Here is a 14,698-nt window from a genome sequence, read left to right on the forward strand (position 1 = left end):
CTACAGGATGGGAGTAATCACAGGGATGAGACACAACAATGGGGGGGAGAGGAAAAAACACATAGTCCAGGGGGGAATGGACACATCCTCCCCCTTTCCTGGGAAACAAGGACCCTGAGTCAGGCACAGCAAACAATAATAAGAAAACAAATATAATTAAAATAACAAATCCAAGGACAAAGTTCATACATCCGGAAAAGCATATTACATCAAAACACGAACCAAAAACAAGTTATGCAACCATTACCATTCAAAACACAAATGACATCAATACCCCCCCCCAAAAAAAACCCCACAGCAACGCGTGGCTGGGTCAGCTAGTTAAGAGATAAACATCTGGTGAGGATTGGAGTTTCAGCACCTTAGTTATTTGTAAACAATGGTGGAGAGATTAAAATTTTCTGTTCCTGGAGGCTGATGGTTTTCAGAAAGCTCTTTCGAAGTTTTCAGTTGACTAACATGACTAACCTTTGGAACAGGGAATCAGTTCAGGTGATTGCCATTGTTTGCTTGCTGGAGCTGATTCTTAAATAGCTGAGACTAATGAGGCAGTTAGGATGATAACGCAAATGCTGTGGTGGAAAACTTTACAAGCAGAGCTTTTCATTGCTGTTAGAGACATCTTATAACCAGGTTAGAAATGTGATCATGGGAGATCCTCAGTAATTCACTGTGATTATTTGCAAGGTAATTAAGAGTTGCTGATATCCTTTCTATCTTTGGCAGTACATGTGTACATGTCTGCTGTTCAACACATCCAGTGCATCCATTAGTAGGTTTGTTTGGGTGGGTTGCAGTTTTGTCACCCGAGGATGTATACAAGATTCTTGGAGTGCTTAGGCCCACCACCTGCTTGCCCTAATATAGCTCATTTTGGCTGATTAGGCTTAGCTTAGGGGTATAACTTAAAAAATGGTGCCATTCAATTAACGTTTCCCTAAGGAAATGTGGGAATACTGCCCACATTTTTGCAAGAGAGGATGATAAACCTTAAATGGATGAGAAACCCTTTTCCTCAATCCCTTAGATCAGAGTTTTCCAAACTTATTATTCTGCCTCCCTTTCAGTAAAAAAAAATACTCAGTGCCTCCCTGGAAATCTACCTTTTTAAAATGAACAAACAGAAAGATGTTGTGACAAATTTGCATTCTTTTATGTACCGGTATCTATATTTCTTCCTAGAACATAGTAAAGAAAGATGTTGTAAATAAGATATCTTGAAGCCTGGAATTATAAATAGGCAGGCAAGCTGCAATCCACTTCCCAGGCCTGGGTGAAGCTGAAAAGGCCTCACCCAAGCCTAGGAAAACCCATCACCTCCAGCACATCCGCTAGATCCAGGGGAGGCATTGTTGCTGTCCTGCAACAGTGTCATTACACAACAGATGAAACGTGACACTGAAGTGTAGTAGAAAATTTTCCGAACTGATGCCTGGAATTGCTCCTAGGCCGGATGGGGTGAATTAATTTACATGTAATCTCCACACTAAGAGATGTTGATAGTGGATGGCCCAGTCGTGTAAATGTTTTGCCTGTTCTGGAGGGGGTCACACTCCCCAATAGGAGCAGCTTTGCAGATTGGATGGTTAGGTGGCATCTGTGTCCAGGTCTACCTTTTCAGCTTCAGCTAATTTGCCACATGTGCCCCTTTGGGGGAAATAATCTAGGTAGCCACTATTATATATGTTCTGGTAATGTCAAACTATTCTAATGTGCTGCACATGAAGCAGCCACTGCAGCTTTTGAAAAGTTCTGAACTGGCTGGTTCTGAACCCTAAACATTTGGGAGCACTTTTTACATATCATCCGTGTCATAAACTTAGATTGTCTTCTGCTCTAGTGCCCCAGCCATTAGAAGCTAGGTTTATGGGGCTTTCTCAATAGTGGTACCCTCCTTTTGAACTCTCCAAAGAGCAGTCTCTTTTGCTGCTGCCTTGTTGATCTGGGAGACCAAAAGGTGGGATATAAACTTAGTACAAGTCTGTGCAGGCAATTGGGTTATGGTGTGTCATTTCATCAGTTTTCTATAAGTACTTCAGCTCCCCAAAATAGTTCTTGCTTAAAGTGTAAATGGCAACTGCCTTTTTGTAAATATTTCTTAAGAAAATAAAAATTAAGACGCCTTCTTAGGATCAATCATTGTCGAGCATCTGGAATCAATTTACCACAGAACACATTCCTGGTAGCTCATTTGCAAGATAGCAATCAGCCCTTAACTTCAAAAAGCCTGTTTAAAAAGTTGTTGAGGAAGAAAAAACAAAATATGTTGTTTGAGGTTTATAAAGGAAAATTAAGGCTCCATATAAAGATGATTTTGGATGCTATATAATATCTGCTGTGATGCTAAACATTGGTATTAAATATTCAAAACTATGAATGCTCAGGTTTATTCAGACAAGGGTATGTGTAGGGAGAAAAAAATACAAAAGCACCCAAGCTGGTATTTTGAGCAATATTTACATTCACAACAAGCAGAGGAAAATATATTTCAAACAGTGATGTTTCAAGATTCTACTTTGCCTCTTGTTTAAATATTTAATATATTTGAAAACACCACTATTGCTTTCTCCAACCTGGTGCTGTCAACTAACCCCAGCCAGCATTGCCAGCGGGCAGATGTAATGGGAGTTTTAGCTCAAAGTATCTGGAGGGCACCAGTTGGGGAAGGCTGTCCAAAACACAATATTGAAGCATGCCACTGTGCAACTTCCATTTAAGATAACTGTGTCCACTTTCCAAGATTGCTATGATGCATGGCTTTCTTCCTCATTTACATCTCCCTGCATGTTCATCAGCAGTAATTTCCCATCAGTAATTTTTAGAGTACTTATTTCCCCCTCCCAAACATCATTAGGAGTAGTAATGTGATTCTGTAAGTGCTATAAGCCTGGCAAAAGCCTGTAATGTTTGAGTATATTTGTCTTATTTATTATTAAATTCATATCCCACCTTCCTTCCTCCAGTGAGCTCAAGATGATATACAAGGCTCTCTTTCCCCCCATTTTATCATCACAACCCCTCTGTGAACTGTTAGGTTGAGAGGCAGTGAGCTTCTTTGCTGAGTGAGGATTTTAACCCTGGGTTTCTGGGTCCTGGTCTAAGACTCTTAACAAATGCTATGAGAGTAATGTTTTACAGTAGCTACATTTAATACTGAGAATTTTAATCATGCAAATAGATATGAAGGGGTGGACAAATTTGTTGTGGCAGTTGCTGGTGTCACAAAGTCACTGAAGTCAATATGCCTTCAGCCTGCCATTATTTAAAATACACAATGTATGCTTACAGATAAAATAGTTTTTAATAAAATATCGAATATAGAATGATAGGAAGGAAAACCTGATGCAACATGATATTAAAGGCAAAACCTTCTTTGAAGGTTTATGGATATCAATAGAATATGCAAATTGCTGAATAGAAAGCTATTGTATGGAAAACAATCCATGACTTATATAACATTTCTCAGATATGTTTTCTAATACTATCATTTCATTCATAAAATAAGCAATATGATTGAATGCACTTAAGAAGCCTTTTAAAAAATCAATATAATAGCTCTTAGAAAACCCTTTTTACAGGTAAGTGATCAGAGCAATAGCAGCAGAGAGATGTATTCTTCTTCATTGAAACCCACATCTATACATATATTCTTTTGTGTGTGTATTAAAACAATTTTAACGTGGAGTTCTTTTTCTCCAAACTCAAAAGCTGTCTTGTAGTTTATGAATACTGTAGAGGATGGTAAGTTATATTAGAATGTTCTCCACAGGTTCATTTATCACAAAAGGTAGTCTTTTGTGCAAAATTCTGATTGAAGGTCTGTATGTTCTATTGATTGGATGAAATCCAAGGTTATAGTGAGTCAATTGTTCAGTACCTCAGTGAAAACTTTGTAGATGCCTGCAGGAGGCTGATAGGTCAATAGTTCCTCAGGTTCCTTTTATTACAGTTTTTGTGTGTAGCAAAATGAAAATAGTGTTATTCTACTACTAGCACTTTTTTCTCTTTAATTATTTTTGTGACTGGCTTTCCTAGATTCCATTCATAGCTGTGCAATACGGAGGTATACCTCAGGCTGTCTTACACTTTTGACCAGCTATTATTTTTTAAAAAATACATGGAAAGAGATTTAGTCTTAAACATTATTCCTTAGTTCATTATGCAATCCAAGGTTGCACCCCAATGGCATTCAGAGAGCTAAAAGTCAACTATTTTAATTAGGCGCTAGTTAGTGTGTCCCTGAAATGTTCTGAGTATTGGTTCTGGCCTTTTGATTATGTATTTATAGCTAGTAGGGAAGAAGTGGCAATTTAGAATTCTAGGGTAGAAAGGCACCTCAACAATTCATTTCATCTACTGTTGCCCTGCTGATACAGGAAACCCACTACTATAGCATCCCTGATAGGTTGCCATCAGCTTTCTGCTTAAAAACCTTCTAAAAAACGAGAATTCACAATTTTTCAGGCAATCTGTTCTACTGTTTAATAGCTGTATTTTTGTTGATGGAAACAATCATTCTTCCAAATGTTTGTCTAAATTCTTTCCCCTGAAATTTGAATCCATTGCTTAAGATCCCACTGTCTGGAGCAACAGAAAACAAAAGCGTTGTTTCATCTGCATGACGCTGCTTAATAATCTTATCTTTAGGTTAAACATGCCCATCCTTCAACCTTGCCTCATAAAATCTCCAGCCTCTCTCCATCTTTCTCATCCTTCTTTGAACAAATTCTAGTTTGTCAGTGTTCTTTTAAACTGCAGTATCGAGAACTGGACACAGGAGAAGTATAAGCAAAGCAGAATAGAGTAGTACTGTACCCCTTTTTTGCAGTCTCGACATTATACTTCACTGGATGCAACCTAAGATTTCATTTGCTATTTGTGCTATCACATCATACTGCTGACTGATGTCAAAGAGAAAAACATTTGCCAGACTTTTAGAAGACATCTGAAGGCAGCCCTGTTTAGGGAAGCTTTTAATGTTTAACAGACCAATGTATTTTAATATTTTGTTGGAAGCCGCCCAGAGTGGCTGGGGAAACCCAGCCAGATGGGCGGGGTATAAATATTATTATTATTATTATTATTATTATTATTATTATTATTATTATAATATTTAGCATGTGGTATACTAAAATCACTAGATCACTTCCACATGTAAGGTTATGAAACCCAGTGTCATCCAGGGAATCACATCAGTAAGAGAAAAACTTACTGAAATTTCCTAAATCTGACTAGGTTAAGCTTTCTCTTTCCTCAGTATCATGAATCCCAAGATGTTGTGGTGACTTACACTCTCTGCTGTTTCACCTCAGCAGCCCAACCAGTTCTTATGGTTGATGAATATCAGATGTAGGGTAGCAGGTCCCCATGTCTCTTCTTTCACTTTGTGGAAGATAAAATTTTCAACAAGACAGGTCAGAAATTTGTTAGACTTTTAAATCTTAAGCAATGTCCATCTTCCAACAAATATCTAGATAGTTGGAATCTTCCATTACTACTATCTCCCCCCTCTTTGAGAACTTGGTAGGTAATCTGATCTAGGAAGGTGCCATCCTTGTTTTCTACCTACGTTTTTGTACCAGACTTCCACAATGATATTGGGTTGTATTGAATGTAGTGCTAAGAACAACAGTTCAACACTGCAAAGATTTCTCATTTTGCAATGGAACATTCTCCTCCTCTCCTTGCTGTCCAAGCAGCTTGACCAATTGCATTTTAGAATCTAAAAACTAGACTTCCAAGGTTCTGACCAACCTGTTATAGGAAGAGTTATGGCTAACTTATGTCGGTGATAATTATTACTCAATGTAGCAATTTATGACTGTTTAAATAATTGTCCTTTTAACCTTAAAATATTTTCCAGGTTATAGTTATAATCCTCAGGCCAAACAAACCAAAAAACCCTACCTGAAAACAGTTGTAAATTTGTTTGAGCCACTTCACAGTAGGTTTGTTCTTGTTTCATATGCCTTTTAATGAACTCCTTGTTTTTATATAAAATGCAATAGAGGGCCTTCTTTAGATCAAACTAATGTAGTACTAATTTGGCTCATGAATCCAGAAAGACATTTGTACGTGTGTTTTCTTTCAGGCACTTTTAGCAGCAATGATGTAGCAGTGTCCTTTCCAAACACAGTGTCTGGCTCAGGATCTAGCACTCCTGTTTCCAGTTCACATTTACCTCAGCAGTCTTCTGGTCACGTACAGCAAGTGGGAACTTTGTCTCCATCTTCTACACCTTCTGTAACTACAACTGTTGCTACAACTCAGGTAGGTTGGGTTTTTTTATTGGTGGTGAGCTATTCTGCCATAACAAGTGAGCCATATTGACTATTTGTATTTCAGTTAACTAAATACAAATGTTTGAACAATATAATATGTTAAGTCTTACTGCGGGAGGCAGTGGATGACAAGTGCCTGGCGTGCTCTGGTCCATGGGGTCACGAAGAGTCGAACACGACTAAACAACAAAGTCTTACAATCCATGGATATTTTATGTAGAAAGGCAGGATAAAAATACTTTAATACCTAGCCTTCTCATATTTGTGACTTCCTGTTAGTTTCTCTTCACTTGTTTCATAAAACTTCTGCAAATAGTATTCAGAACGTCAGCACACTGTGGTTTCAATATTAGCATTACAACAGATTTCCATTCTCCCCCCACCTGTTGTGCCAGTGTTTGCCATCCAAAGCTAATCCTTTCAATAAATGCCTTATAAGATCTCTGTTGAAAGTAGGCATTATAATTGGGCTATAACTAAGGCTGCAATCCAGACCTCCTTTATTCCTGGCTGGAATAAAGTGGTAGTGGTTTGGATTGGGCAGAAGTGTTCCTCCATCTAGTAGTCCTGTTGGCCTTTGCCTGCATGGTAAAGTCAGCATCACTTTGCCAGACTGGAACTACTTGTTTTGTTTGCCAGGTGGGCAGAAATGTTGATGGTGGGTTCCCCACTAGCAGCAGCCAGTGGAAAGGCCCAGAATGTACCTGGGGAGCAGCTGAACTAGCCTGAGATCTGCTGGATAGGCCTAAGCCAGCCCCATTGCCATCATGTGACAGCATCAGATTCGATTTAGGCCTGATCTCCCACACCTTCGGCCCTGGCCAGCATGAGTGGCAGGGGTCCCAATGTGGGTTGCTGCTTCTGCTGCTTCTCTGCCAGAGTTTAGATTGCACCCAAAGTCAGCATACACAATGATGAAGATGTATGCTGTGCCTAAAACATAAAAAGACAGTCTTTTAAAAAGCTTGGGGCATTTGAAAAACAACTGCCATCCATTGTGAGGGAATATAAAAAGTTTTAAATTAAGCACTAAAGGGGTTAATTAAAGAGAGTTCCCTTTAACAAAACCCTTCTTCCAGGCCCCACAGGTGAAATAAATTCTAAACCACTCAAGAAGACTCCACAAGTATGAAAGGTGCAATATTGGGGCAGGGCTTCACAGCACAGTCCCACTGTATATTCATTGACACATGAAGAGATTGAACACCAAAGTCGGGGTTCTTTCTACTTCACTTCCTGGTTTCAGAGTTGGAAGCTCACTTCAAATCATGGAACCTGATCTTTCTTCTTCCCGGTTCCTGGTGTAGTTCTTCCTTGAACCCTTCTTCCTCATTGGGATCTACCTTGGGTGCCAAAATGTCTTGGGCTGCCCCTGTATTCAGTTGTGTTTAGAACATACTTTTTAGGAGAAAGAGCTAGCCTTGATTATTTATGATTCATTTTGGAGTTTAACCTCTAAATGATAACATTATTGCTTGTAAAGGCAGAAATTTAATAACAAAGTTTCTCTTGCTAACTCCAGCTGAAAGGAGAACCTCCTTGTAAATTTTGCCAGAAGAATAAGAAAATGGGCAACATTATGGTATTTCTGCTAGGTGAAAGACAACATGAGAATAGGGGATGGAGCTTCACCTGCTTACCCTTTAGTACTTTACCCTTTTAGTACTCGATTGAATGAAAAGCTTACTATGTTCTATCATAATTGCTGACTTGGCAGTGCTTTTTGTTTCTAAAACATAAAGAGGCAGTCTTTTAAAAAGCGTGGGGGCATTTAAAAAACAACCACAATCCATTGTGAAGGAATATAAAAAGTTTTAAATTCAGCACCAAAGGGGTTAATTAAAGAGAGTTCCCTTTAACAAAACCCTTCTTCCAGGCCCCACAGGTGAAATAAATACAGGTACAAAAACCCTTCTACTAAAGTAGCTACTCTGGTAATTGCTGCAGTTGCTATTAATACAGAGATGTGCAAGATTCTTTAAACAGTTATGTGTGAGTAAAAAGTTTTTTTCTTTTTCTCATTGAGTTTGAAGCTTAATTTGTATCCTTCTCTACAATTGAGTTTTTGCTTCTAGCTGTTGCAGAATATAGATGCTTCCAATGATATGATTTCTGCCTTTGCAAGCATGTGTGTCATGGTTTCATAGGGTTGTTGTTTCTGGCAGTCATATATATAATGAAAAACTTTTTTTGTTATTTATGTGCTAAAAACAGGCATAGTCTTTGGAAAGGTATTCATAATTTTTTAATCTCATTATTCCATATAAAAGGAGATGCAGCTGAGAGAGTAGATGCTAAACAGTTTGTAGGCTTGTTTAACAAATAGGTAATTTAACACCAAGCCATATATTATTTGGTATTGTGCTTATGCTTACAACTTAAGTTTGGTATTTGTGCTGTACTTTACTGTTTATTGCTGTATCACTTTTTCACACAATCCCAAATGTGGATATTGCCAGTCATAATTAATTTTATGGGGGTGGGTGGTACACTCTGTCCCACCATGTCCTTCCTGATCTATTCCTATGATATCTGATGGGGTGTCCATACATTCGGTAACTATTTGATAAGGTATTGATTGATGTGAGTGTAAAAAATGGTTGGCATACATCATTCTTTTTATTAAAAAATTCTGACTACAGTATTTTTGATATTTAGCACAATGATACCATTTAAAGCACCGGTTCCCAAACATTTATCCTCTGGGCCACACTTTCAGAATAAAAATGTGATTGCGCCACACCAAAAATTTTAATTGGTAAGAAATACATTGGAAAACAGAAAGAAACTACTCTTAGCAGTACTTGATACCGTATATAATATGATCATGAGACACCCAGAAAGTGTAAAACAATGCAGCTACATAAGAACATGAATCCTTCCCAAAATGTAATTATAAACAATCCTCCTACCTTAACTTGATGAGAGGTGTGAACTTGTTTTCGTTGGGTAATCTCATTTATATTAGGTTTAATTTGAGACAAACTCTCATCTCATCAGCATGAATGAAATGTTTAAATGTTTCTTTGATTGTCCTTGAATCTTCCCGCCATACTTGCCATTCTCTCCTGCCACATGAGTTTGGTGCACCACACCTTTTGAGAACCACCAATTTAGATAACTCTAAATCTTGTTTTGCAGCTGCAAAAAGTTAACTGCAATGTGTTGCAAAAATAAGTGTGTATGTGTGACACAAGAATAGTTTGGTATAGAATGGTAGTTTGGAATAGAATGGTATGTCTGGCACTAGCAGAGAAATAAGTTTTCAGATGGCCAGACAATGAAGACAATTTTGTGGGCAAGTGGTATGGTTTTACTCAGGCATAGGCAAACTCGACCCTCTAGATGTTTTGAGACTACAACTCCCATCATCCCTAGCTAACAGGACCAGTGGTCAGAGATGATGGGAGTTGTAGTCCCAAAACATCTGAAGGGCCGAGTTTGCCTATGTCTGGATTTACTGAATGGTTGAAAGGACCAAATGGACTCGTAACACCTTTCTCCAAACATGGTATGCTATGGGATGGTATATTGGGATGAAGTGAAAGCCTGAGAGGGTATATTATCTGTAGCCATCTATCAAATCTGGATGTATAACATATCCCATGTTGTACTACTGCTTACCACACAAAAAACTACATGATACAATAAGTACAGAGAATTGGTAGCAGTTTTATTGCCAATCTAATCCACATTGCTCCAGAAGGCTGAAAAAAGGAGGTGCCTATCCTTCCCTAGCTAGCTTTGAATAGATGCAGGAGACTTGAAGGAACCCACCACACTTGTGCAAAATTATTGGAAGCTGGCCAGAATTCAAGGGCTTGAAGGGAAAGCTGAGCCCTATTCACCCATGTTTTCGCTTTTCCTAGTCATTCCAACCAAAAGGTCCCCCTCATTTGTAGATACTTTAAAGCACGCTTCCCAAATGTGGTGCCCCACAAATGTTTTGAACCACAGCAGCCCTGCTGACTAGGCCTGATAAGGTCTAGGCCAAAACATGGAAGATGGCACCAGGCTGGGGAAGGCTGACCTGAAGAATACCAACCCAAGAAGAATACCAATCTCTATCTGACAACTCTCAATCTACTCACTTTTTGGTTTTCCTGTCATTTTAACAGTTTTAACAGATTCTTAGACAGAATCTAAGTTATTCCATAGCTGCTAAGTTTTATGTGTATGTGTCTGGCAAAAAACTTTGACAGAAACAGAATATATACCATACATAGCCTACCTCTGTCTGCCAAAACCTAAACTTTTAAGGAACATGTTCTGGTTAAAGGTATGTTGATGTTCTTTCAGCATGGCTGCTTTTCCACATCCTTAATTCTGTTTATAAAAATATTTCTTACCATTTCAAGACAGATGATTGGTCAATTTGTCCATATTAAATGATTCTGGAAATCTTCTAACTACATTGTACATAAGCTGACTCTAAATATGTTGGTTTTCTAAATAGTTGAAAACTTACTTAAACTACTTTAGAGAATGCAATTGAGGCTTGGATGACTACTGTGATAAATTACTCAAGAAAAATGAATTGGGCTTGATATTTATTGATATTTTGTAATGAAGATACAACAAATTCATTGTTTTGCTATAATTCCTTCCCTTATAACATTGCCAGTTACCAGTTTTACTGCTTTTCTGGCCAGCTTCTGATGTACTTAAATAGTCAGTTAGAAAGAGAAGACAACATGTGTAGTTATTAAGTCATAGGCTCACACGTAACAAATGTGTGCACCCCTTTGGGCTTGTTTCCATAACCTAGTAAAATAAAATGTGTCTGCAAGGTGGCATTCCTTTACCTTCTTACCTGTCAGTGATCCCCATTAAACTAAATGAGTTCAATGTACCATACTCCTGGGTAGACAGGTACAGGAGTGTGCTCCCAAGTAGGCTTCTCATTGGCTTGGTTGAAAGCATTCGGAATACTTGCTTGCCTATTATGTTCTCAAAACTTTTAATGTTATTGTTGAAGACAAGTAAAACATATCTGGGAGACAAGTAAAGCATGCCTGCAATATTTTTCCTGAAAGGAGTGATAGAGCAGCAGTGTCATTTAGCTTATTTAAGTTGTTAATGGTTTATGGCTGTGTGGAGCAGCTTCATGCACAAGTGTAAAGGAGAATCGTATGTCAGGCCCTGAACTTTGTCCTGAGTTCCTATGTGCTTCTGAAAAGTGTTATTTGTATCATTCTGCAGTGACCCCCTCTGGCTGGCAGGCATTAAAGCAGCCATATCTAATTCACTCCCCCCCCCCCTTAATGTAAGGATCCTAAAACAGAAACATCATATTTTTGACTTCCTTCAGAAATATTATTTTCACTTAGTGGTGTTTATATTTGAGTAAAAGTTTCCGAATGTAGAAAGATTTCCATTACAGTGTTGCCTGTTTTTATTTAAAATGCCATTTGAATAGTTTTTATCAAATACTAGACAAAACTAAGCAAAATCCTATTTCGTTGTCATTATGACTGGGGACTTTGGGGTGGAAGAGAAGAATTTAGTGCCAGAGGGGAAATTCCACATAACATGTGACTCTACTAGAAGAACAAAGGAATCATAGTTGCTCATAGTGGTAGTATTTTGCCCAATTAAAATCTTTACTTTTTAATAAACTGATTTCAGTAATGCAAGCCTCCTGTATAAATACAGTTTAGCAAGGTTGACAGACAGTTGCATGATTTTGTGCACACTGCTGCATGCTGAGACAACTGCTTCAATGTTTCAGTCCAGCAGTAAATGCTTTCTGCCTTCAAGCTGAAGCTTATTTAGTTGGGCTTATCTGGTGCTGCTGTAGCAACCATCAGTCTCCAGGCAACTAAGGCACATTGACCTCTTCGATGAACTGAGTGTAGCACTACTTCAGTTTAGCTTCCTGAGACAATAGTAATGGCAGTGAATGTGAAAAATGGTTTTTTTTTTGTGTGTAAGAGCCTATATTGCGATGAAAAGATGTCAAAATACTTCTGTGAATTTTGATATAACTTTGGAAAGATTGTGTGCAAAACCTTTCACGGGAGTGGCCAAAGTTCACTGATAGTGCAAAACCCTTATATAAATATACTGTGAATTTTGAGCATTTTTGTGCAGAACAATGTTTGAAATTGACGTGTGCATTATGGGCCAATTGACTATGTTGTGTTAGGCTTTCTTTAGTAATATGCCATGTCATTGCCTGACTATAATCTTGCTGGCTTGCTTAAAAAATGTGCACCAGTTATTATCTGAATTTGCCAAAGTTCCTGCTGGAGACTGAGTGGTGTTGTAATAGCAGTGTCTTCACGGTATATGCATGTGGCTGGAGGACAGAAAGCTTCAAAGCTGCATTCAACATAAAGTTGTATCTCCACTTGATCCTAGACATACTCTCCTGTTCTGTTTGGGTTTTCAATAATCAGAGGGCTAGTATCTGGCAGGTATCTTTTGTCTTTTAACAATACAGTGGTGCCTCACTTAACGAATGCCCTGCTTAATGAAATTTCCGCTTAACGAAAGGTTTTTCTAGTGGAGGTTGCCTCGCTAGACGAATTCGTTTTACGAAAAATTCGTCTAGCGAATCGTGGTTTCCCATAATTGAAATTCAATTAATGCATTCCTATGGGCAAAAAAAATTCAAAAAAAAATTCAATGCATTCCTATGGGATTCGCTAGACGAATTTTTCGTTATAAGAAAAGACCCGTGGAATGAATTAAATCAGTCTAGCGAGGCACCACTGTAAATATTAAAAATATTGGAATAAAGGTATCAGATAATTTAGAAGAAAAGTTAAACCATTTAGTAGGTAATGATCAGATAGTACTGATTAGAGTGCTTTATATCTAGTGACTTCATGGCTTATATTATAAGTAACTACAGTGGTACCTCGGTTTACAAACTTAGTCGGTTCCGGAAGTCCGTTCTTAAACCAAAACCGTTCTTAAACCGAGGCATGCTTTCCCTAATGAGGCCGCCCGCTGCCAGTGCCCTTCCACTGTTCGGATTCCGTTCTTAGACCAAGGTAAAGTTCTCAAACCAAGACACTATTTCTGGTTTTGCAGAGTTTGTAAACCAAATCGTTCTTAAACCAGACTGTTCTTAAACCGAGGTACCACTACATGTTATTTTCTGTGGGAAATACAGTGTGTTCTTAAAATGGACATTGGCTTTCCCTTCTTTTTTGATACCTATTTAAATTTTCAATAATGTTAAATAACTAAGATTTATTTGTCTGTATAAAGCAGAGGAGATTGTGGCCCTCCAGGTGTTGCTGGACGACAACTTGCATCATCCCACCTATTGACCACACTGCCTGGGGCTGATGGGAGTCCCAACATCTGGCGGACCACAGATTGTTCATCCCTGCTATAGCTAAGATTTAACAGCAAATTGTCCTTTGTAAACCCTGTGTAAAATGAACAGCACTTGTGAAAAAAATCATAAATACCAACAGGATATCAGACATCTTTGAGTGCTTTTGTTGAAACTACATCCACTAGAAAAGGGAACAAAAATTGCACTTGTCATCTTAGAGATGTGAAGGATCTCCAATTAAAATTACAGTGGTTACATTTTTTAAAAAGTACATCTATATGGAGAATATATTTCCATTTTAGCTTTGACAAAAATATATTTGATAGTCTTTGTATCCCCTTTTCCAAATTCCCATAAAAAAGAATTAAAGAAAAGAAAAGAAAATATTTCCGGTTTGAAGCAAAAAGTGAGGCCGTTCTTCATTTAATTTTAAAGTATGGAAATAATTGTGACCCTCAACAATTATTAACAAAAAAAAATTAATTTGCAAAGGGGTATTTATTAGATATAAACTGATTTTACAAAGCAGCTTTGGAATTGGTGGCTCAGGCCTTTCTTGTTGTCCTATCATGAATGAAGGAGAGTTCAGTAATGGTTTAAGTACAATTAAATCCCTCCCCCTTCTTTATGGAAACTCAACTGTGGGCATTTCAGCATTAGCCTAAACAATGGTTTTGAATATGTTAAGCCCCTAACAATTAGAGTGAAGTTTGGGGCATTGAATAATGTCGGAATGATGCAATTGAACCTGACAGCTTCAACAGTCAGCCTACTCATGGGACCTGAAAGTTGTTCACACTTGGTTTCATCTCTCATCACACGCTGAGTATTAAAACCTTAGTCGTGGGGAGCTTAGACAGGAATGGGGGCTGTATCAGAAAATACTAAATATCCTAAAAGTTGAGGTGACTGGGTGCTTGTGCTTTATTTTAAGACTATAGGGGTTCTGTCATATTTAGAAAAAAGTGTCCTGCCAGGTTTTATTCTAACATATTGATTTTCTTAAAATTTAAGGACAGATCATGTGGTTATTTGCTAGTTATAGAAATAGCTACTAATAAAATCTTAGGGCACGGCCCACTCTCCTGTTGGGACAGTTCCTATGTGCATAGGGTGTCTGTTC

General features: G+C 38.1%; 1 protein-coding gene across 6 annotated transcripts in view; it reads left to right on the forward strand.

Annotated features, from left to right (window-relative positions):
* MLLT10 (MLLT10 histone lysine methyltransferase DOT1L cofactor) overlaps positions 1–14,698 on the forward strand; it is a 112,547-nt gene that overhangs the window by 75,245 nt on the left and 22,604 nt on the right. For all 6 annotated transcript variants that reach the window (XM_035129304.2, XM_035129306.2, XM_035129307.2 and 3 more), the window contains one exon: positions 6,092–6,270. In XM_035129304.2, coding sequence (XP_034985195.2) covers positions 6,092–6,270 — 179 coding nt within the window. The remainder of the gene's footprint in view (positions 1–6,091; positions 6,271–14,698) is intronic.

Source organism: Zootoca vivipara, chromosome 12 (genome assembly GCF_963506605.1).
Source record: "Zootoca vivipara chromosome 12, rZooViv1.1, whole genome shotgun sequence".
Taxonomy (NCBI): domain Eukaryota; kingdom Metazoa; phylum Chordata; class Lepidosauria; order Squamata; family Lacertidae; genus Zootoca; species Zootoca vivipara.